The sequence below is a fragment of the Pseudoliparis swirei genome, chromosome 11, assembly GCF_029220125.1.
Source record: "Pseudoliparis swirei isolate HS2019 ecotype Mariana Trench chromosome 11, NWPU_hadal_v1, whole genome shotgun sequence".
NCBI classification, from domain to species: domain Eukaryota; kingdom Metazoa; phylum Chordata; class Actinopteri; order Perciformes; family Liparidae; genus Pseudoliparis; species Pseudoliparis swirei.
The window spans coordinates 17116791-17140552 of NC_079398.1; the positions used below are offsets into that span (position 1 = coordinate 17116791).

Sequence of the window (23762 nt, forward strand, 5' to 3'; positions counted from 1 at the left end):
ATATATTATATGTATATATATACCTATAACAAATTAAATAGATATATTTGTCTTAATATATTTGATTTTATATATATATTTAATTATATATATTTATATATAATTATATATGAATATATCTTTATATATATATGAATTAAAAAGATATATAAATATACATATAATATTTAAAAACATTTGAGACTTTATTCCCTTTCCAATGAACTACTCTCACTAAATACACAAATGCCTATAAGATCAGAACTGGATTGATCAACTCAACTGTTGCAGCAGACTAAGCTGCATGACATCTCCATAAATACACACAGTCTGACCTGTTGTTGTTTGTGGTGTTCAGCTGCAGGAGGCGGAGCAGCAGCTGAGGAGCAGAGCGGAGCGAGAGGCCCGACTGCAGCAGACCAACGGCTGGATGTCGGATCAGAACCTCTGGATGGACTCGGCTCAGAGGCCCAGCAGCTGGGAGGAGCTGCAGGGGAGCATCGCCACCTGTCAGGTGAACACTCAGACACACACAGACACACACACACACACACAAGTAGACACACACACACACACACACACACAGGGGAGCGTCCCACCTGTCAGGTGAGCAGGAAGTGAGGAGCTTCACCTCCTCCTGAAGCTCCTCCTCCTCGTGTGTGTTCCAGGACCTGGAGGAGCAGCTGGGGTGGAGCGGTGCGTCTCTCCAGGAGCTGCGAGACGGAGGAGAGGACATCAGCTGTGGCTTCCTCTCCAGGGCGGATGAATCCATCATGGCCGCTGCAGCGCTCTCACAGCGGGTACTTGACATGGAGGACACACACACATATGTGTTATATATATATATATATATATGTATAACTTCCTGTCTGCGCCGCTCAGCGCTCCTCGTTGCTCCAGAGGCTGACGAAGGCCGGGCAGCGGTGGGACGGCGTGCGGCGGCGTCTGCGTGAGACGAGGCTGAGGACGGCGAGGACGTCTCAGACGCTGGAGCGCCACGCCGACTCGCCGCTCTGCCTGCAGGCGCTCAGAGCGCTGCGTGACGCGCTGCAGGTGAGGGGGGGGGAAGAGGGGGGGGGGGGCTGTGGTAGGTGAGAAGGTTTCTGATTGGTCAGTGGGTTTGTGAGCAGCGTCTTCGAGAGGAGACGGACGCCTCGGAGACTGAGGGGGAGGAGCTAAGTCTGAGTGCCTCGTCACTCGGAGACGCTGTGAGTCAGGAGGCCGACGCCCTCATTAAGGAGGAGCTGGAGAGAGAGAGAGACAGGTGAGGACACACACACATAAACAACACATAAACAACACACACACACAAACAAGACACACACAACACACAAACGACACACACACACACAATACACACAAACAACACACACACACAACAAACACACTTGACACACAAACAACACACACACACAATACACACAAACAACACACACACACAACAAACACACTTGACACAGTTTTGTGAAATGGTCAAAGTTCAATCTACTGGTTCCATATTTTTCTTTTTTTCTGGGACGTCATCACGTTTAACTTTAAAGTTAAAGTTCTGGTTCTCCATGAAACCGGAGTGAGTCCCGTCTGTTGGACCCCCCCCCCCCCCGGTAAACGTGTCTCTCTCTTTAACCCCCGCTGCTCCTCCAGCTGGACGCTGGTGTCCGTGGCGTTGGACCGCCGCCTCCTCTGGTGCCGCGGCGTCCTGCCGCTGTGGGAGGAGTTTGGCCGGCTGGCCGCGGCGGCGGCCAATCGGCTGCAGACGCTGCAGAGCCACGCCGAGGCCTCGCTGAGCGGAGCGGCCGCAGACGAGGACTCTGTGGAGCGGCTCGCCGGCGACCTGCAGCGCGTTCAGGTGAGGACAGGAACAGGAAGTGGACCATAAGACAGGTATCACATTGAAACCCCCCCTCTGCTCCTCAGAGTCTCCTGCAGAGCACCGACGCCCTGCAGGCCGACCTGGAGGAGGTGCTGGAGGCCTCCAAGGACCTGCTCGGCCACCTGGAACCTCCGGCCGCCGCTCTGGTCCAATCGGAGAGCCGGCTGTTGTCACTCGGCGTCCAGCAGCTCGGCCAGAGGCTGAGGAGGAGGCGGAGCCAGCAGCAGGTACGTCACCGCGGACCAGAGAGTATTTATATGTATCAATGTATCAATGTGTCGATGTATTAATACATGAATACATTGATGCTCCGCTGCCTGCAGGAAGAGCTCGGCCGGCTGCAGGAGTTTGAGGACGTCCTGGAGTCTCTGGAGGAGAAGCTGGAGCTCGGGGTGGAGCGTCTGCAGCAGACGGAGGATCGGCCCACCGAACAGGTGAGGTCACCCAGGGGTCTTCATCGTGACACTAGATCAGGGGTGCTCACACTTTTTCAGCACGCGAGCTACTTATAAAATGACCAGGTCAAAATGATCTACCTGGGGGGGGGGGGGGGGGGGCAAGTGACTTTTTTCTTGCTCCGTCCCGATGCGCGTACTCTGCGGCGCGCGAGACGGAGAGCCGAGAAGTGTTAACGCGACACGTAGAGACAGAAATGACACGCTGGTGTGTAGAGACGATCAACAACAGACGGCTGTTTAGTTTAATAAAAGAACAAAGACGTGCTCTAGAGAAAATTTCAGGGGGGGCGGGCCATTTTTTTTAATGTCATTGCGATCTACCAATACTACGCCGCGACCGACGTATTGAGCACCACTGCACCTGATGATCTAGTGTCCATTCTATAGCTTTTGTAGCACAAATATCTTCATTTTAGTCTTCATGTAATTGTAAATATTTAAATTCACATGATACGTGCGTGACCCCTACGTGACGCCTATGTGACCCCTACGTCACCCCTATGTGACGCATACGTCACCTATATGTGACCTCTACGTGGCGCCTGTGACCCCTACGTCACCCCTACATGACCCCTATGTGACCCCTACGTGACCACTATGTTACCCCTACGTGACGCCTACGTCACCCCTATGTGACGCCCAGGTCACCTCTACGTTACCCCTATGTGACGCCTATGTCATCCATATGTGACCCCTACATGACCCCTATGTGATGCCTACGTCACCCCTACGTGACCCCTACATGACCCCTACGTGACCCCTCAGTGACCCCTCAGTGACCCCTCATGTTCCCAGGCCGGCCTCCTGCAGCTCAGCGGTCCGTCTGCTGACTTGTCCGTGCTCAACGAGCAGAGCTGCGTTCTGACGCTCGGGGACGGCGCCGCACGCCGACTGCGGCGCCTCAACCAGCGCTGGGCCGCCGCCGCCGCCGGAGCCGAGGAGGCCTGCAGGTCAGACCCGCTTCACCCCGAAAACCCACTAAAGTGGAAGAGTCTCTCACAGCGCTTGTTGTTGTTGTTGTTGTTGTTGTGGTGCAGTGAGCGGCAGGCCGAGGCCCTGAGGCAGCAGAGCTTCCAGCAGCAGTGTGAGAGCTGGATGAGCTTCCTGCAGAGGATGGAGGAGGAGCTGGTGGAGGAGGTGAGTGGCTCCTACAGAGGCCTCAGGGAGCAGCTCTGCACTCACCAGGTATGACACACTCACACTCACACACACACTCATACAAACTCTCTCACACACACCAACTCACGTGAACCCTGACCCGCTGGTGTCCTCAGAGGTTTCAGGCCGAGCTGTCCTGCGGTCACCTGATCCTTCACTCCGTCATCACCGAGGCTCTGCAGCTGCTGCACAAAGGAGAGGTGGAGGACAGGTGAGGAGCCACTCGGGCACGGTAAAGAAAGGAGGCGGGGCTAACTTGGCTCCTCACCTGCGTCGACGTGTCTCCAGGACCCTTTTCCTCCTGAAGCTCGCCCGGCTGCGGGAGCAGTGGCAGGGCGCGGTGCAGCGGGCCGAGCAGCGGCGCTCCCTGGTGGAGGGGCTGGTGAAGAGCTGGCACCTGTACGACCGCGGCCTGAGGAAGCTGAGCGGCTTCCTGTCGGAGACGCAGAGGCTCCTCCCCCCCGCCGGGCCGGCCCAATGCAGCCTGCAGCAGCTGCGGCGCTGCCTGCACGACCTCCAGGTGAGGAAGGTGTATGATGGGATGTAATAGACAATACATCATTTATAGTTGCATCACTTTACAGGGATGTAAACACTCCAAGAATTTGACTTATTCATATATATATTTATATCCTACAATTTTTGTATATATATTAATATATATTTATTTGTATATATATATATATTAATATGTTATATCCTACTATTTTTTGTATTTCATTTTTATATATATAAATATATAAGTTGTATATTATTAATATATTCATATCCTACTATTTTTAAATATATATATTAATATATATATATATATAATACATTTTTATCCTACTAATTTTGGTATTTCATGTTTTTTAAGTTAAGTTCTATAAATATTAGGGCTGTGAAACGATTAAAATTTTTAATCGGGTTAATCACAGGTTTCTGTGGATTAATCATGATTAATCACATATTATCGATATTCTCGGTATATTTTGTGAGAACATAGAGATTTATGACAAAAGACGGATATATACATTTATACATTCTTCTATACAATGGTGCTGCAACTCAGCAGTTATTTAGCAGTTGTCTTCCATATGGAACATTAATACATCTTCATCCTAAACAGAATGTTTAACCCTCCTGTTACCTTTCGGGTCAATTTGACCCCATTCAATGTTTAATGTCGGTGTTCTTTGGGGTCAATTTGACCCCAGGCTGTTTTTCACTGTGTCTAACTTATAAGAAATATCAACTTTTTTATATATTTAAAGGGCTATTTAGGTAGTCAACAAACAAACATAAAGTACCTCACACTTAAACTTGGGAAGCAATATTAATTCTAATAATTTTCTGTAGGTTTTAATTGCTGGGGTCAAATTGACCCGAGGGTAAAATATGTTAGTAAATGTAAAGGTAACAGGAGGGTTAACCTCTTCCACTCCACTGAGGACGCCGGCGTCCTTAAGCCCCTCCCTTCCCTTTAAACGGCTTGCTCACGCAGACCACGTCAATAAACATGGGCATGTTTGGTATCCCAGCATTCAACATATCCTCATCTTTGCAAAGAACATATACATTTTCTTTATTTCGTAATAATTTTTCACAAGAGGAGCCCTAACACACAATGTCTAAAGTCGTGATCAATGCAGCAAGTCGGGTCTTGCAACATTTCGACGGAGAAAACGTACAGAATACACTTTCTAAGTAGATGTATTAGCGGAGGTATTAGCGGAAGTACTAGCGGAAGTTAGCAAGAGCTAGCGGAATCAGAAAAGGTAAAAGTTTTACAAAAACTTTTTTTGGTGCGCTGTGTCTTCCTGACAGTAACGTGTTGAAGCCAGGAGACCGCGCTGTCTTTGCCCGGCCATGAACACGGTGATTTGCTCCGTTTTGTTTGACTACATTTTATGAGTAACAGTTAGGGGTGCTAGTGACTTTTCATGCGCGAAGACCGGCATCTGAACTCTGGCAACCGCGATCGACATATTGAGCACCCCTGCATTAAAACATTGGTGCAAGTGACTTTTTTTCGTCCCGATGTGCGCACACACGCCGGCATCCGGCGAGACGGGGATCGGAGTCGTGTTAACGCGACACGTAGAGACAGAATGACATGCTGCTGGTTCGAGACGACCAACAACAGACGGATTGGAAGCTCATTCTGCGCATGCGTTAAATGCGTTAAAAAAAATAACGAAGTTAAACCTGTAATTTAATTAACTGAGTTAACGCGTTATTTTTCACAGCACTAATAAATATAAATATTTATATCCTATTTTTAAATAGATATATATATTGATATATATATATATATTAACATATATACATGTATTAATATATATTAATACATGTATACATCTATTGAATATATGTTTTATCCTACGAATTTAAGTATTTCATTTTAAAAAAAATCATACATACATAAGTTGAATATTATTAATATATATGTATATCCTAATATTCAATATATATATAAGTTGTGTATTATTAATATATTTATATCCTGATATTTAAAATATATGTATATATATATGTGTTGTTTTAATTTTTGATATATATTTTTTTATCATAGTCGTAAATAATATATATAAATAATAATACTATCCACCTTATAATCGGCCATTAAACATGACAAAATGAAAAGTGAATTATGAATTAATCGGGTGTCGTATGTGCATGAAGAGATAATACAAGAGGATGAAGAGGCATGTTCCTCTCTCTCAACTAAAGGTACACTGAGCCTTCCAGAAGCAACCAGAAGGTTTTAATTGAATGATCGTTGAGATTAAATCAGCTGCAGCTGACGACATTTACATCAAGGATGAAGAAGAAGAGTGCTTCTTTCTTCTTCTTTGATGAGCATGATAAGATAAGATGATATTTAAATAAATTGTGAGTAAAATGACCAGTGAGCCCTTCAGCTCGTCGTGTTCCCTTCCTCCTCTCCTTTCCTTGAGTCCTCTGTAACCTCCCTCAGCACACAGAGCTGCTGTTCCAGAGGCATCAAAGCGGCTTCATCCACACTCTGGAGGTGGGCCGCCAGCTCTTCTCCATGGGGGACCAGGAGACCCAGACACAGCTGCAGACGGAGCTGGGCGCCCTGCAGGACGAGTGGGACCAGCTGCACGGCATGCTGGGCCGCCGGCTGCAGCTCACCGAGGCCGTCGTACAGGTACCGTGATGCATCGCTCAGCCGTGATGCTAGCCCCCCCCCCCCCCCCGTAGGTGGACGTCACAAAAGCTGACGTTACATATGGAGTGAGTACCAAACACCGTCTACCGGTACTCACCTGAGTAACTCACTGAAACAGTTCTGTGCACCCTTGGATCTCGTCTTGCACTCAGACAGCAGGGTCATGGTCTTCTGCACGGGACCTCCTGCTCTTCTCTTCTCTATATTATACTTTTTACAGTCAGTGTAATATTTTAGGGTTTTCACTGTTGTGCTCTGTTGTCTCTCTGAGGTTGTTTTGGTCTCTTTGTACTAGTTTTATGTTTCTTTGTTGTCTTGTTGCGTCACTCCGAGGTTGTTTTGGTCTCTTTTGTGTCTCTTTGTACTAGTTTTATGTTTCTTTGTTGTCTTGTTGCGTCACTCCGAGGTTGTTTTGCCTCTTTTTATGGTCTATTAGTCTCTTTGTGGCTTTTTTTTCTCTTCTTTTTCTTGGAGCTGATTTGAAAGAATGAAAGAAGAAGTGATCGTTTTGAATCTCTTTAAGGGTCTTTGTGGTTGTTTTGAGTATTTTGTGGTGTTTTGAGTCTCTTTGTGGTATTTTGAGTCTCTTTGTGGTTGTTTTGAGTCTCTTTGTGGTTGCTTTGAGTCTCTTTGTGGTATTTTGAGTCACGTCTTGGTTGATGCGTGTCTCTTTGAGTGACATGTTGTATATGTGAAGAGGGGCCCCTGTCTCTTTGGGTCTGGGTCCCACAGGTGATCCATTTGTCCCCTTTAGCCTGTAGTTAATCCAATCTGCTGTAATGAATGTGGACAAAGGAGCGTCCTCTAAGCCAATCAGCTGTCAGGGACCCTGAGTGTTGATCTGCTTGATGAACATGATGAACATGCTCGTATCTCAGAAGTGGGAGCGCTGCGAGGTCGGGCTGGCAGACGGAGCCCTGCAGCTCAAGGACCTGGAGGCCAGACTGAAGCAGTTGACGCCAGAGCTCGACCACGAGCTGCCGATTGCAGAGCAATACAATCAGGTGGGTGGAGCTAAAGGCTGATTAAGACTGAATAAGTCATTGGTAATTACATTTTTGTATATATATCTATATATATATGTATATATATATATATATAGATAGATATACAAACATATAAATCAAATACAAAAATACAATTAAAAAGAAATATATATATATTAAAAAAATATATACAGGACTGTCTCAAAAAATTAGAATATTGTGATAAAGTTCTTTATTTTCTGTAATGCAATTAAAAAACAAAAAATCATGCATTCTGGATTTCATTACATCAACTTTGAAATATTGCAAGATTTTATTCTTTTAATATTGCTGATTATGGCTTACAGCTTAAGAAAACTCTAAAATCCTATCTCATAAAATTTGAATATTTCCTCAGACCAAGTAAAAAAAAAGATTTATAACAGCTGAGTGTTTGTCAAGGCTCAGGAAACCCTTGCAGGTGTTTCGAGTTAATTAGACAATTCAAGTGATTTGTTTAATACCCTACTAGTATACTTTTTCATGATATTCTAATATTTAGAGATAGGATATTTGAGTTTTCTTAAGCTGTAAGCCATAATCAGCAATATTAAAAGAATAAAAGGCTTGCAATATTTCAGTTGATTTGTAATGAATCCAGAATGCATGACATTTTTGTTTCTTTAATTGCATTACAGAAAATAAAGAACTTCATCACAATATTCTAATTTTCTGAGACAGTCCTGTATATATCAAAATATATATATATATAAAATATATATATCCCCAAATAATATATATAAAAATATGTATATACATAGAGCCTAATCTATCAATCCATATGTCACAAGTTCATATGCATGTAACTTTTCAAGGTAATTAACCGTCACAAATGGCTCTTTAAATAACAAAAAAAACAATCGCAGACAGACACTCAATTGGTGGTCCAGTCGCCTCTTATTCCACACAGATACACACTGGGATGAAGATGAGGTCATCAGGTCATCACGAATCAATGTTTGGAACTACAAACATTGTTTCCTCTAATAATAAAACTACTACTAATAACATAACACATGTTATCTGTGTAGCCCTCTCTTTGTTGAGTGGTCTTTGAGAGCCAGGCCAAGTTTGAAACTCATCCTGGCCAGCTCAACCTTGAATGCCCGCCCCCCTCCCCTCCCCCTTCTCTCTCGCCCCTCCCCCATTGACCCACCCACCCCCCGTGGCCCTTAATCCTCTCTCTGGGTGGACAGAGAGCCATTCGGGGGTTGACAGAGAGAGGGAGGAGCTGTTGGGGGGTCCTGACGGCTCGTTGTGGTATGCAGGAGAACGAGGACTCTCTGGAGGACTGGGTGGAGCGCCTGACGGAGCTGAGCACTATGAAGACGGACCTGTCCCAGTACGTCATCGCCGAGGACGTCCTGCTGCTGCAGGAGCAGGTGGAGCAGCTGCACTGCCAGTGGGAGGAGCTCTGCCTCAAGGTGAGACCCTCTGAGTGTCCTGCAGGTGGTGTTCCTACTCCTCCAGCTCATTGGAGCTGTGAGGCGTCTCCTGGTTCTGACTTCTCCATCCGCTGTATCAGGAGCTGCAGCGTTTCTATAGATTTGGTGTTTCTAGAAACCCAATGCTGCTCAGTGGGAGCTGGTGTCGCCTGTAGCTCCTCCTCCTCGCCTCTGGGTGCATGCTAGGGAACCATAAGACTTCATCACCTTCGCTCCTCCCCTCAGGCGTCTCTGCGTAAACAGGAAGTCGCCGGGCGGCTCAACGCGTGGGTCGTGTTCCACGAGAAGAACCAGGAGCTGTGCGAGTGGCTGACGCAGATGGAGAACAAGGTGGAGCGCGACCACAACCTCGACATCGAGGAGATGGTGGAGAAGCTCAAGAAGGTAGGAAGAGGGGCGGGGTTCACTGAGGGAAGGAGACGCTCACTGATTGGTCAAAAACAATAACGCAGCTAAGAAGAGATTTTAATGTTCAGGCCTGGAGGAAGTTGGGAAAAAATAAATAAATTAGCTCCACAAATACCGTCGTATTTAAGTATATGTAGAAACATCTGTTTCATTTTTAGTAATAGAGGAACAATTTTTTTTTTTTTTTTTTTTCATTTTAAAAGATCATTGTCAAACAGGATTTTAGGCTATTATTCGAAATGCATGTCATATTATTTATACCACATTTTTACTCTTATGTTTAATGGCTGATTATAAGTTGTATATTATTATAATATTTATCTATATATTTATATCTATACATATTTATATCTAAATATATATATATATATTTAAAATTATTATTATATTTTTATTTAATGTATATGTTATATCCTACTATTTATGTATATATATATATTAATATTATTTTTTATATATATACATATATGTATTTATTTATACTATTTTTAGTAATAGAGAAAAAAATCAATATGAAATGTCATTAAAAAAATCAGAGGTAAATAATTTTTGTATATATATACTCTTCACCTTATAATCAGCCATTGAACATAACAATGGGGAATACATAAAATTGCATGCATTTCTAATAATAGGCTAAAAATCACATTTGAAGGCCCGTTTATGAAACATATTCGTACAAAACCTTCATCTTATAGATGAAATGAAAATAACCCAAATAATCCATGTCTCTGTGTGAGCCCAGCGGGCCACGCGGGGATGTTTAGTATCAAACTCACGGCCCTGAGGAGGGGCTCATGAAGCTTTTCCTCTACTTTCAGGGTCTCAGCTCCTTGTTGACCTTCTAGTCAGAATTGTCTTGAGGTTTTTACAGATAAGTCAAGTTAATTGTTTTATTTCCAGTAAAACAGTGAAAGGTTTCCTGGAGTTTTATGTCTGTAAACCTTTCAGGAGGCGTGACGCCTCCTTTGAGACTCGTCCTCAGTGTTCGGCGACACGTGGATGTGCTGACTCCTTCAGATACGGGATGGATCGAGGTCTGGCTGCAGCTCCTTACTTCTCCTCCTTCACCTCCATCAGGACTGCATGGAGGAGATGAGCTCCTTCAGTGAGAGTAAAGCCCACCTGCAGCAGCTGGGGGAGCAGCTGGTCACGGCCAACAGGACGGAGGAGACGGAGGTCCACGCCAAGCTGGGCGCCGTCAACGAGCGCTGGCAGCACCTGTTTGACCACATCGAGGCCAGGTAGGAGGCGGCGGGGGGGAGGAGTCCACGGGCGGTTGGGGGGAGGAGTCGACGGGCGGTTGGGGGGGAGGAGTCCACGGGCGGTTGGGGGGAGGAGTCGACGGGCGGTTGGGGGGGAGGAGTCCACAGGCGGTTGGGGGAGGAGTCCACGGGCGGTTGGGGGGGAGGAGTCCACAGGCGGTTGGGGGAGGAGTCCACGGGCGGTTGGGGGGAGGAGTCGACGGGCGGTTGGGGGGGAGGAGTCTGTCTTCCTGTTGGGGGATCAGACCTGTGACTCTCCTTTGTCCCCACAACAAACTGCTGACTCGTCGTTGAGCCTCCGGCCTCTCGCATGAAGAGACGGAGCGGAGCCAACGCACTGTTCCCCTGCCTCCTGTCTCCTCACTCCTGTCTCCTACCTCCTGTTCCCCTGCCTCCTGTCTCCTCACTCCTGTCTCCGACGTCCTGTTCCCCTGCCTCCTGTCTCCTCACTCCTCACTCCTGTCTCCTACCTCCTGTTCCCCTGCCTCCTGTCTCCTCACTCCTCACTCCTGTCTCCTACCTCCTGTTACCCTGTCTCCTGCCTCAGATAATTGAAGGCGATAATTATGTGGGACATTTTAAACTTAATAATAATTATATTAATTGTAAAAAAAAAAATCAAAACGTGAATCGATAGTGAAAATGATTCAGCTGCAGTTTCTCAATAAGAGGTCCAGTTGTGTCCTTGAGTGAACCTGCATCCAGATGTTTGAGGAGGAGGAGGAATGGGGTGGGGGAGGAGAGTGACGGGTGTTATGCTAGTGGACTTCGTCATGGAGGAACCTCTCACCAGCCCAAGTCCATTCTGACCCTCATTGTGATCCGGACAGCACCAGACAGGAGGAGGTGAAAGGGAGCAGAGCGGGGGTTTTGTTGTGATGAGGAGGAGGAGGAGGAGGAGAGCAGCACAAGTAAAGGGGGATGGAATTTAGGTGGTGTGTGTGTGTATATATATATGTGTGTGTGTGTGTGTCAGACCTTTAATTAAATAGTTTTATTTGACTCAAATGTCTCCTGGACACATATAATCACTCTTTATATGCATTATAATAATTTTAGCAGTTTAGCTTAGCCGTCTACTGAACATGTTGCTAACGGTTTAGCTTAGCCGTCTACTGAACATGTTGCTAACGGTTTAGCTTAGCCGTCTACTGAACATGTTGCTAACAGTTTAGCTTACCTGTCGCGCGACATCTCCTCCCTCAGGGTGAGGAAGCTGACGGAGACGCTGGTGACGGTGCAGCAGCTCGACAGCAACATGAGCATCCTGAGGACCTGGCTGTGTCACATGGAGGCGGAGCTTGCCGAGCCGGTGGTCTACGCCGTCTGCCACGGAGACGAGATCCAGAGGAAGCTGGTGGAGCAGCAGGTGGGCGGAGACGCGTAGTTTAAAACCGGTCGAAAGTCTAGTGCAGCGGTTCTCAAGTGGGGGGGAGAACTATCGAGTTCAAATATAAGTGTACGTTTATAAACTGAATTGTATATATACAATTGTGTATTACTTTATTGGCCGTGTGCGTGTGCACATACGTGTCATTTGACTCGTCGTACATGTTATTTACAAATAGCAGGATAAATATAACAAAGACATTAAAGACAACAGCATAGCAACATGTATGTACACTATACGAAACAATTGGAGTTGTTCACCAAACACACAGAACAAACAGATCTCCGGTTTAGACTGAAGAGAAGTGGAGATGCCTCCTCAGACCCGACGGAGCTGGACGTCTTCCAGGTGAAGTCACGGCCTGAAAAGCTTTCAGGTGCTCTGAGGCTCCGCTGTGAGGGGCAGGAAGTGGCTTTTAACCCTTCATGTGACGCCTCCCCGCGGCGGCGTAATGACTCTGAGAGGAGAGGAGCGCCTCAGGAAGCCGTCGCGCTGGCTGAGACACGGAGAACGCTCCGAGAGCTCTGAAAGAAAAGGAAATGGACTTTAAACCAGTTCATTCTGTTTCCTGCAGACAGCCACAGACAGGTGGACAGACAGGTGGAGACATGACAGACAGACAGGTGGAGACATGACAGACAGACAGACAGACAGGTGGAGCCATGACAGACAGACAGGTGGAGCCTCTCCTCCATCAGCTCATAACGTCTGAATGACTTCCTGTTGACGAGCTCGTTAAACTTTCCTCTGTCACCGTGGCAACCAGAGAGAGTGGTGAACAAACGAGGGACGACAAAGTGCTGCACACACAGACACTCACACACACACTCACACACACACACACACACACACACACACACACACACACACTCACACACACTCACACACACACTCACACACTCACGCACACACACACACACACACACTCACACACACACACACACACTCACACACACACACACTCACACACACACACACACACACTCACACACACACACACACACACACACACACACACACACACACACACACACACACACACACACACACACACACACACACAGACACTCACACACCCACACACATACTCACACACACACACACAGACACAGACACAGCACAGTCAGTTGTTGAATGCTTTTAAAATAACTTTCTAAAAAGTAGAGGAACCTAAATGTAGACCCCGTGTTTTTATCTGGCCGTCTTTTTGACCTCCAGCTGAGCGACAGGGAGACTTTAACTCCAAGTGTATTGACGAGTTACTAACCTGCCCGGTAACAGAGCGGCACACAGGTCCACGTTGAGTTCTAACTGAGCCGCTCTGGACCTGCAGGAGCTCCAGCGGGACATCGAGCAGCACGCAGAGGCCGTGGCCGCCGTGCTGACGCTCTGCGACGTCCTGCTGCACGACGCCGACGCCCACGGCAACCACGCTGACGCCCACGGCAACCACGCCGAGAACGACTCCATCATGCAGACCATGAGCAGCCTGGAGCGGCGCTGGAGGAACATCTGCTCCATGGCCATGGAGAGGAGGATGAGGTGAGGAGAGGAGGAGGAGGTGAGCTAGAGGAGAGGAGAGGAGCATCTCATGATGAAGCTCTGCTCTATGGAGAGGAGGAGGAGGTCTGTTAGAGGAGAGGAGCATCTAATGATGGAGAGGAGGAGGAGGTGAGCTCTTAGAGGAGAGGAGCATCTCATGATGAAGCTGTGCTCCATGGAGAGGAGGAGGAGGAGGTCTTTGAGGAGCGTCTCATGATAAGGCTCTGCTCCATGGAGAGGAGGATGAGGAGGTCTTTGAGGAGCGTCTCATGAAGAAGCTCTGCTCCATGGAGAGGAGGATGAGGAGGTCTTTGAGGAGCGTCTCATGAAGAAGCTCTGCTCCATGGAGAGGAGGATGAGGAGGTCTTTGAGGAGCGTCTCATGATGAAGCTCTGCTCCATGGAGAGGAGGAGGAAGAGGTCTTTGAGGAGCGTCTCATGATAAGGCTCTGCTCCATGGAGAGGAGGATGAGGAGGTCTTTGAGGAGCGTCTCATGATGAAGCTCTGCTCCATGGAGAGGAGGAGGAGGAGGTGAGGAGCATCTCATGATGAAGCTGTGCTCCTCAGGATCCAGGAGACCTGGCCCCTCTGGTCCCGGTTCCTGGAGGACTTCTCTCTCCTGGAGGTCTGGCTGCAGACGGCCGAGCTCAGCGCGGAGCAGCTGGACTCCTCCCACCTCCTCTACACCCAGGCCAAGGAGGAGCTCAAGAAGGTGGAGGTCAGAGACACGGACTTCCCTCTATCTTTATCTCTCTTTTACCCTGTCTTTCTTTCTCTCTTTCTCTCTCTCTCTTTCTCTGTTTTTGATTCTTTCTTTCTCTGTTTTTCTTTCTTTCTCTTTTTTCTTTCTTTCTTTCTCTTTTTTCTTTCTCTCTCTCTTTATTTTTCTCTTTTTTTTCTTTTTTCTTTATTTGTTAATTTTCTTTCTTTCTTTTTTCTCTGCCTGTCTTTCTTTTTTCTGTCTTTCTTTCTTTTTTTCTTCCTGTCTAAAGACTCAAAGGTCATAACAATGGAATGTGACAAACTCTTCAATGAAATACAAAATAAGATAATATGCAAACACACATATATATATAATTTTATTTTTATTTTTATTTATTTATTTATATATATATGTGTGTGTGTCCTCCAGGCGTTCCAGCGCCAGGTCCACGAGCGCCTGGCCCAGCTGGAGCTGGTCAACACGCAGTACCGCCGCCTGGCCCGGGAGAACCGGACCGACGCCGGCCGCCAGCTGCAGGTCCTGGTGGGGAGGGGGAACCGCCGGTGGGAGGGCCTGCACAGAAGGGTGGGGGCCGTGCTCCGCCGGCTGAAGGTGAGGAACCGCATAGCAACATGGTGAGCTAACACAATGACAGGTAGGTGTCTCACATGTTGCCCGACTGAAACCCTGCAGCACTTCACCTCCCAGAGGGAGGACTTCGAGGGGACCCGGGAGGGGATCCTGGTCTGGCTCACGGAGATGGACCTGCAGCTCACCAACGTGGAGCACTTCTCCGAGAGCGACGTGGAGGACAAGATGAGGCAGCTCAACGTACGCCCGCTCACACGCTCAGTAGGTCTAGTGATGGACCGCCAACCAGAGTCTGACCCCCCTGCCCCCCCACAGGGCTTCCAGCAGGACATCACCCTGAACACCGACAAGATCGACGCCCTCATCGTGTTCGGGGAGAACCTGATCCAGAAGAGCGCCCCGCTGGACGCCGTGCTCATCGAGGACGAGCTGGAGGAGCTGCACTCGTACTGCCAGGAGGTCTTCGGGAGGGTGGCCCGGTTCCACCAGAGGCTGGTCAGCCGACGCCCGGTCAGTACACGGACCCCAGACCTCCCCTAGACCTCATGCTGACCCCGAGACCTCCTCTAGACCTCATTCTGACCCAGAGACCTCCTCTAGACCTCCTACTGACCCCGAGACCTCCTCTAGACCTCATTCTGACCCGAGACCTCCTCTAGACCTCCTACTGACCCAGAGACCCTATACCTCCTACTGACCCGAGACCTCCTCTAGACCTCATTCTGACCCAGAGACCTCCTCTAGACCTCATTCTGACCCGAGACCTCCTCTAGACCTCCTACTGACCCAGAGACCCTAGACCTCCTACTGACCCCGAGACCTCCTCTAGACCTCATTCTGACCCAGAGACCTCCTCTAGACCTCATTCTGACCCGAGACCTCCACTAGACCTCCTACTGACCCCGAGACCTCCTCTAGACCTCCTACTGACCCAGAGACCTCCTCTATACCTCCTACTGACCCCGAGACCTCCTCTAGACCTCCTACTGACCCAGAGACCTCCTCTAGACCTCCTACTGACCCCGAGACCTCCACTAGACCTCCTACTGACCCAGAGACCTCCTCTATACCTCCTACTGACCCCGAGACCTCCTCTAGACCTCCTACTGACCCGAGACCTCCTCTAGACCTCATTCTGACCCAGAGACCTCCTCTAGACCTCATACTGACCCGAGACCTCCTCTAGACCTCATTCTGACCCGAGACCTCCTCTAGACCTCATTCTGACCCAGAGACCTCCTTTAGACCTCCTACTGACCCGAGACCTCCTCTAGACCTCATTCTGACCCAGAGACCTCCTCTAGACCTCATACTGACCCGAGACCTCCTCTAGACCTCATACTGACCCGAGACCTCCTCTAGACCTCATTCTGACCCGAGACCTCCTCTAGACCTCATTCTGACCCAGAGACCTCCTCTAGACCTCCTACTGACCCGAGACCTCCTCTAGACCTCATACTGACCCAGAGACCTCCTCTAGACCTCATTCTGACCCGAGACCTCATCTAGACCTCCTACTGACCCCGAGACCTCCTCTAGACCTCATTCTGACCCAGAGACCTCCTCTATACCTCCTACTGACCCGAGACCTCCTCTAGACCTCCTACTGACCCAGAGACCTCCTCTAGACCTCCTACTGACCCAGAGACCTCCTCTAGACCTCCTCTGACCCGAGACCTCCTCTAGACCTCCTACTGACCCAGAGACCTCCTCTAGACCTCCTACTGACCCCGAGACCTCCTCTAGACCTCATTCTGACCCAGAGACCTCCTCTAGACCTCCTACTGACCCGAGACCTCCTCTAGACCTCATTCTGACCCAGAGACCTCCTCTAGACCTCATTCTGACCCAGAGACCTCCTCTAGACCTCCTACTGACCCGAGACCTCCTCTAGACCTCATTCTGACCCAGAGACCTCCTCTAGACCTCATTCTGACCCAGAGACCTCCTCTAGACCTCCTACTGACCCGAGACCTCCTCTAGACCTCATTCTGACCCGAGACCTCCTCTAGACCTCATTCTGACCCAGAGACCTCCTCTAGACCTCATACTGACCCGAGACCTCCTCTAGACCTCATTCTGACCCGAGACCTCCTCTAGACCTCATTCTGACCCAGAGACCTCCTCTAGACCTCCTACTGACCCGAGACCTCCTCTAGACCTCATACTGACCCAGAGACCTCCTCTAGACCTCATTCTGACCCGAGACCTCATCTAGACCTCCTACTGACCCCGAGACCTCCTCTAGACCTCATTCTGACCCAGAGACCTCCTCTAGACCTCATTCTGACCCAGAGACCACCTCAAGACCTCATACTTATCTACTAATTTAAATGTAAGTCCAATGATCTATTATCAGACCTTTCTTGTGCTCCTTGTTCCTGAAGGTTCTGGAGGAGGAGAGAGGCCTAGAAGACACACACAGGGAGGAGGAGCTTCCAGCAGTGGGCGGAGTCTCAGCTGGACGGCGCCTCCTGGCTCCTCCCCCTGAGCAGTCGGGCAGAGAGACCCCTGTCAGCGTGGACTCCATCCCCCTGGAGTGGGACCACACGGTGGACGTGGGGGGGGCGTCGTCACAGGAGGAGGAGGACGCCTCCTTCTTCAACGGCCTGTCAGGTGACTCTTTGTTATGATGTCACTGTATTGGTTACATGGTTGCATGGTTACATGGTTGCATGATTGTATGGTTACATGGTTACATGGTTGCATGGTTACATGGTTGCATGGTTACATAGTTACATGGTTGCATGGTTACATAGTTACATGGTTGCATGGTTACATAGTTACATGGTTGCATGGTTACATGGTTGCATGGTTACATAGTTGCATGGTTACATGGTTGCATGGTTACATGGTTACATAGTTGCATGGTTACATGGTTGCATGGTTACATGGTTGCATGGTTACATGGTTGCATGGTTACATAGTTGCATGGCTACATGGTTGCATGGTTACATGGTTGCATGGTTACATAGTTACATGGTTGCATGTAGGGCTGCAACAACGAATCGATAAAATCGCTAAAAATCGATTATAAAAATAGTTGACAACGAATTTCATTCTCGTCTCGTTGTGTCGCGCGATTATTACGGCGCTCAATAAGTCGCGGAGTATAAAAAAAGTTGATTTGAGAGCAAAGCGGGGCAGGAGAAACGAGCGGAGCGGAGGGAGAGAGAGACCATAATGTTGCGTTGTGAGAGCCAATCAGCGCTGAGCTGCTCCTCCGTTAGTGAATCTAATTGGCTGCTGCTGCCCTCGTGGCGCTGGAAGCGGAAGTCATTTACGTCGTCGGAGTGACATTCACGGAGCTGAGTGCGCCTCCGGGTGATGTCATGAACCCAGAAACCAGGGCGCTACATGTTACCACGTGTGTGGCATTTCCACAAGCAGTATAACGTAGAAAAGTGGTTATTTTTCCGTGGCGGATGGCGGACAATATTTTTCCACGGAGAAAGGCAACGGAGATAAGCCCCGCCCCCTCGCCGTATGAGACGTTTAACCCATAAATAGCCAACTCAGAAGAGTAAACCGCTGTCAGTCTGTTTATGACAGGGTTCATCCACATGACCAATGAACAGGGTTCATACACATGACCAATGAACAGGGTTCATACACATGACCAATGAACAGGGTTCATACTGCTGACCAGTGGATCTCCAGGACCTTTCCAGAAATTTAAACCAAACTTCCATGATTAAACATTTTGTGAAAACTCGGTGTATACATGAACAAGTGAGAAGATGTAGTATTTAAACTAACAATGAGAATTCCAAAGCATACCGTATATATTCCATTTAAATTAATATTTGAATATAACAAATTTGCATTACTTTTCCAAAAATTACTAATTAATTACTTTTCTAGGCCTAGAAATAGCCATTTAAAAACTCCATGACTTTTCCAGGTTTTCCATGACCGTACAGACCCTGTTTTGAATAAAGGGTTGAAAATTACAGTTGTTTAAAAAAAAATCCGATTAATCGAAAAAATAATCAACAGATTAATCGATTATCAAAATAATCGTTAGTTGCAGCCCTAGTTGCATGGTTACATAGTTACATGGTTGCATTGTTACATGGTTGCATGATTACATGGTTGCATGGTTACATGGTTACATGTTACATGATTGCATGGTTACATAGTTACATGGTTGCATAGTTACATGGTTGCATGATTACATGGTTGCATGGTTACATGATTACATGTTACATGGTTGCATGATTACATGGTTACATGTTACATGGTTGCATGATTACAGCGTTGCATGGTTGCATGGTTACATGGTTGCATGATTACATCGTTGCATGGTTATATGTAACATGGTTACATGGTTACATGTTACATGGTTGCATGATTACATGGTTACATGGTTGCATGGTTACATGGTTGCATGATTACATAGTTGCATGATTACATGGTTACATAGTTACATGGTTGCATGATTACATGGTTGCATGGTTATATGTTACATGGTTGCATGGTTACATGTTACATGGTTGCATGTTACATGGTTACATGTTACATGGTTACATGGTTGCATGGTTACATGGTTGCATATTATTGATGATTGAGTCAGCTGGCTTAAATCATGAGACAAGTTTCATGATTACGATTATTACGATTATTACCCCCCCCTCAGTGAAGTCCGTGACCGACCCCCCCAGTTGGCATCAGCCCGGTCGAGTTCCCGGAGAAATCCTCCCCGGCCTGAGCGGCAGTACCTCCTTCCACCAGCAGGGCTACGTAAGGACAGCACCCACAGAGGTCTATGGAGGCTTCAGGAGCCCCTCGTCTCAAAAGATCTGTGTGTGTGTGTGTGTGTGTGTGTGTGTGTGTGTGTGTGTGTGTGTGTGTGTGTGTGTGTGTGTGTGTGTGTGTGTGTGTGTGTGTGTGTGTGTGTGTTCGTTCAGGCTAAGCTCATGTCAGAGTGCAGCGGCAGCATCAGCAGCGTGAAGAGGGTGCAGCTGATCCTGAACGACGAGGAGGACCAGGAGGACCCGGGTCTGACCGGCAGCACGGCCGACAAGCAGACGAGCACAGGTAGGTACCCGACGAAGGGAGGTCTCACTCTGTTGGAGTTTCTGGGACAAATTTTTTAAGTTTTCTTTCTGTATAAAAATGTTTCTTAGAACACAGGCAGACAGTCAGGATCCAGAGAGGACTCACTCACTGAAAAATTATTTCCCGTCATGTTTTATTTGATAAATAGTCCAAAACCCAAATATATCTTATTTTAGATGATATAAAAGAGATTACAACATCCACTCATTTGTGCAGCTAGAAACAGCAAATATTTATTTATATTGACCCTTTTTTTCACACAAATGTCTCATCAGTTAAGCGGTCATGATTTATTTGGTGCATTTTTATTTATATATATATAAAATATATGTATATTTAAAATATATCTTATAAATATATATACATTATATTTATGTATAAAATCTAAATATATATACATATCAAATATATGTATATGTAAAATATATATTATATGTATATATATATATACATATCAAATATATATTTTGTATATTTGTAGAGATTCTCTTTCCCTTCAGACTGAATTCAGCTGAATTCATTAGAACAAGTCCTCCTGCTGGTCAGAACTCGTCACTGCATCACAACGTGATGAACGTGTCTCTGCAGGTGTGATCGAGCGCTGGGAGCTGCTGCAGGTCCAGAGGTTCCACTGCCAGCCGGACCTGGACCAGGACCAGAAACAGGACCTGGACCAGGACCAGAAACAGGACCTGGACCAGGACCAGAACCTGGAGCAGGAGCAGCGTCAGAAGCTGAACTCTGACCTCTGCGATGTCACTTCCTGGTTGGGCGGCGTGCTGCCGGAGCTCCAGAGGCTGCAGAGCATCACGCCGTCCAGCAGCACCCGAGACATGGAGCGCAACATCCAGAAGCTAAAGGTCAGGAGGAGGAGGAGGAGGAGGAGGAGGAGGAGGAGGAGGAGGAGGAGGGAGTCCATTCATCTCTTCTCTCTCCCCCACCCCCTCTATCTCTCTCCCCCTTCCTCTCACTCTCCTCTCTCTCCATCCCCCCTCTCCCCCTCTCTCTCCCTCTCTTCCCCTCTCCTCTCTCTCCCTCTCTCTCTCTCTCTCCAGGAGATGCAGAAGACCTTCCACAGATACAAGTTTCTGATGATCTCTTCCAACCTGAGCAGCCGCCGCTTCCTGCGGGGCGACGGCGCCGAGCAGGCGGAGCTTCGGGCCGCGCTGGGCTCGGCCAATCACAGCTGGACGCTAGCCTGCGGCGGCCTGGAGAGATGGGAGGGGCTTCTGCACGCCGGACTCATGCAGTGTCAGGTCAGTTCCTCTGGTTCCCCATCAACTCAGTGAGGACTGGACCAGACACCTGGACCTCGAAATGACCTTCTTCTTGTTCTTCTTGTTCTTGTTCTTCTTCCTTCCTCCTTCTTCTTCTTGTTCTTCTTCTTCCTCTTCTTCTTCCTTCCTCCTTCTTCTTGTTCCTTCTTTTTCTTCTTCTTCTTCCTTCCTCCTTCTTCTTGTTCCTTCTTTTTCTTCTTCTTCCTTCTCTTTTTCCTTCCTCCTTCTTCTTCTTTTCCTTCTTCCTTCTTCTTCTTCTCCTCCTCCTCCTTCTTCTTGTTCTTTCTTTCTTCTTCTTGTTCCTCCTCCTCTTCTCCTCCAGGAGTTCCATGAGACGCTCCACTCTCTGCTCCTCTGGCTCTCTCAGGCTGAGAACCAGCTGTCGGCGGTGGACGTGGACGAGCGCTCTCTGACGGTGAGAACCAGACCTCCAACATCGTGCTTCTCATCCACATGTTCAGAACATCCAGATGTTAGACCATGCGCTCACATCAGGTGCTCTCTGTCGCCCCCTGCCTGCAGGCACTGCAGGAGGAGCTGCGCGGCCGCCAGCGGGAGGTCTCCTCGCTGCAGGAGATCTCCTCCCGGCTCCTCCTGGAGGCCACGGGAGAGGACAGCCTGGAGGCCAAGGAGAAGGTCCACGTCATCGGCAACAAGCTGCACCTCCTGCTGCGCCAGGTGTCCGGAGACCTGAGCGCGATGCGGGGGAGACGGGTAGGCATCCACTCGATACTTTTTAAATATACAGTATATATATATATATATATTTATAAATATCTTTTATATATTTATCAATATATATATGTTTATTTAGAAATATATATAAATATATACATATATGAATATATTTATAAATATATGTATATATGTATAAATATATATGTTTATATATTTATAAATACATTTATAAATATGTTTATATATCTATATAAACATATCAATATATATATATATATATAAATACATATATGTTTTTTAAATGAATATACAGTGCATCCGGAAAGTATTCACAGCGCTTCATTTTTTCCACATTTTGTTATGTTACAGCCTTATTCCAAAATGGATTAAATTCATTATTTTCCTCAACATTCTACACACAAAAACCCACAATGACAAAGTGAAAACTTTTTTTTGCAAATTTTTGCACATTTATTAAAAATAAAGAACGAAAACATAACATGTACATAAGTATTCACAGCCCTTGCTCAATACTTTGTTGAAGCACCTTTGGCAGCAATTACAGCCTCAAGTCTTCTTGGGTATGATTCCACAAGCGTGGCACACCTATTTCTGGGCAGTTTCTCCCATTCTTCTTTGCAGAACCTCTCAAGTTCCATCAGGTTGGATGGGGAGCGTCGGTGCACAGCCATTTTCAGATCTCTCCAGAGATGTTCAATGGGGTTCAAGTCGGGGCTCTGGCTGGGCCGCTCCAGGACCTTCACAGAGTCGTCCCGAAGCCACTCCTTTGTTATCTTGGCTGTGTGCTTCGGGTCGTTGTCCTGTTGGAAGATGAACCGTCGCCCCAGTCTGAGGTCCAGAGCGCTTTGGAGCATGTTTTCATCCAGGATGTCTCTGTACATTGCTGCATTCATCTTTCCCTCAATCCTGACTCGTCTCCCAGTTCCTCCCGCTGAAAAACATCCCCACAGCATGATGCTGCCACCACCATGCTTCACTGTAGGGATGGTATTGGCCAGGTGATGAGCAGTGCCTGGTTTCCTCCAGATATGACGCTTGGCATTCAGGTCAAAGAGTTCAATCTTTGTTTCATCAGACCAGAGAATTTTGTTTCTCATGGTCTGAGAGTCCTTCAGGTGCTTTTTTGCAAACTCTAGGCGGGCTGTCATGTGCTTTTTACTGAGGAGTGGCTTCCGTCTGGCCACTCGACCAAACAGGCCTGATTTGTGGAGTGCTGCAGAGATGGTTGTCCTTCTGGAAGTTTCTCCTCTCTTCATAGAACAACGCTGGAGCTCTGTCAGAGTGACCATTGGGTTCCTGGTCACCTCCCTGACTAAGGCCCTTCTCCCCCGATCGCTCAGTCTGGCTGGGCGGCCAACTCTAGGAAGAGTCCTGGTGGTTCCAAACTTCTTCCATGTCCGGATGATGGAGGCCACTGTGCTCCTTGGGACTTTCAATGCTGCAGAAATCTTTCTGTACCCTTCGCCAGATCTGTGCCTCGATACAATTCTGTCTCGGAGGTCTATAGATAATTCCTTGAACTTCATGGCTTGGTTTATGCTCTGATATGCACTGTCAACTGTGATACCTTACAGGACTGTCTCAGAAAATTAGAATATTGTGATGAAGTTCTTTATTTTCTGCAATGCAATTAAAAAAACAAAAATGTCATGCATTCTGGATTCATTACAAATCAACTGAAATATTGCAAGCCTTTTATTCTTTTAATATTGC

General features: G+C 47.4%; 1 protein-coding gene across 4 annotated transcripts in view; it reads left to right on the forward strand.

The window, feature by feature from the left end:
* The window catches only part of LOC130201446 (nesprin-2-like), an 83907-nt gene that overhangs the window by 57796 nt on the left and 2349 nt on the right, over nt 1-23762 (forward strand). For all 4 annotated transcript variants that reach the window (XM_056426467.1, XM_056426468.1, XM_056426469.1 and 1 more), the window contains 29 exons: nt 338-493; nt 648-779; nt 862-1032; nt 1110-1243; nt 1624-1828; nt 1897-2079; nt 2176-2286; nt 3106-3260; nt 3348-3495; nt 3585-3679; nt 3757-3988; nt 6428-6622; nt 7522-7647; nt 8937-9092; nt 9339-9497; nt 10602-10765; nt 11993-12155; nt 13510-13718; nt 14286-14436; nt 14851-15033; nt 15115-15252; nt 15328-15522; nt 17400-17628; nt 19652-19755; nt 19923-20052; nt 20662-20933; nt 21129-21329; nt 21673-21765; nt 21873-22064. In XM_056426467.1, coding sequence (XP_056282442.1) covers nt 338-493; nt 648-779; nt 862-1032; nt 1110-1243; nt 1624-1828; nt 1897-2079; nt 2176-2286; nt 3106-3260; nt 3348-3495; nt 3585-3679; nt 3757-3988; nt 6428-6622; nt 7522-7647; nt 8937-9092; nt 9339-9497; nt 10602-10765; nt 11993-12155; nt 13510-13718; nt 14286-14436; nt 14851-15033; nt 15115-15252; nt 15328-15522; nt 17400-17628; nt 19652-19755; nt 19923-20052; nt 20662-20933; nt 21129-21329; nt 21673-21765; nt 21873-22064 — 4782 coding nt within the window. The remainder of the gene's footprint in view (nt 1-337; nt 494-647; nt 780-861; nt 1033-1109; nt 1244-1623; nt 1829-1896; nt 2080-2175; nt 2287-3105; nt 3261-3347; nt 3496-3584; nt 3680-3756; nt 3989-6427; nt 6623-7521; nt 7648-8936; nt 9093-9338; nt 9498-10601; nt 10766-11992; nt 12156-13509; nt 13719-14285; nt 14437-14850; nt 15034-15114; nt 15253-15327; nt 15523-17399; nt 17629-19651; nt 19756-19922; nt 20053-20661; nt 20934-21128; nt 21330-21672; nt 21766-21872; nt 22065-23762) is intronic.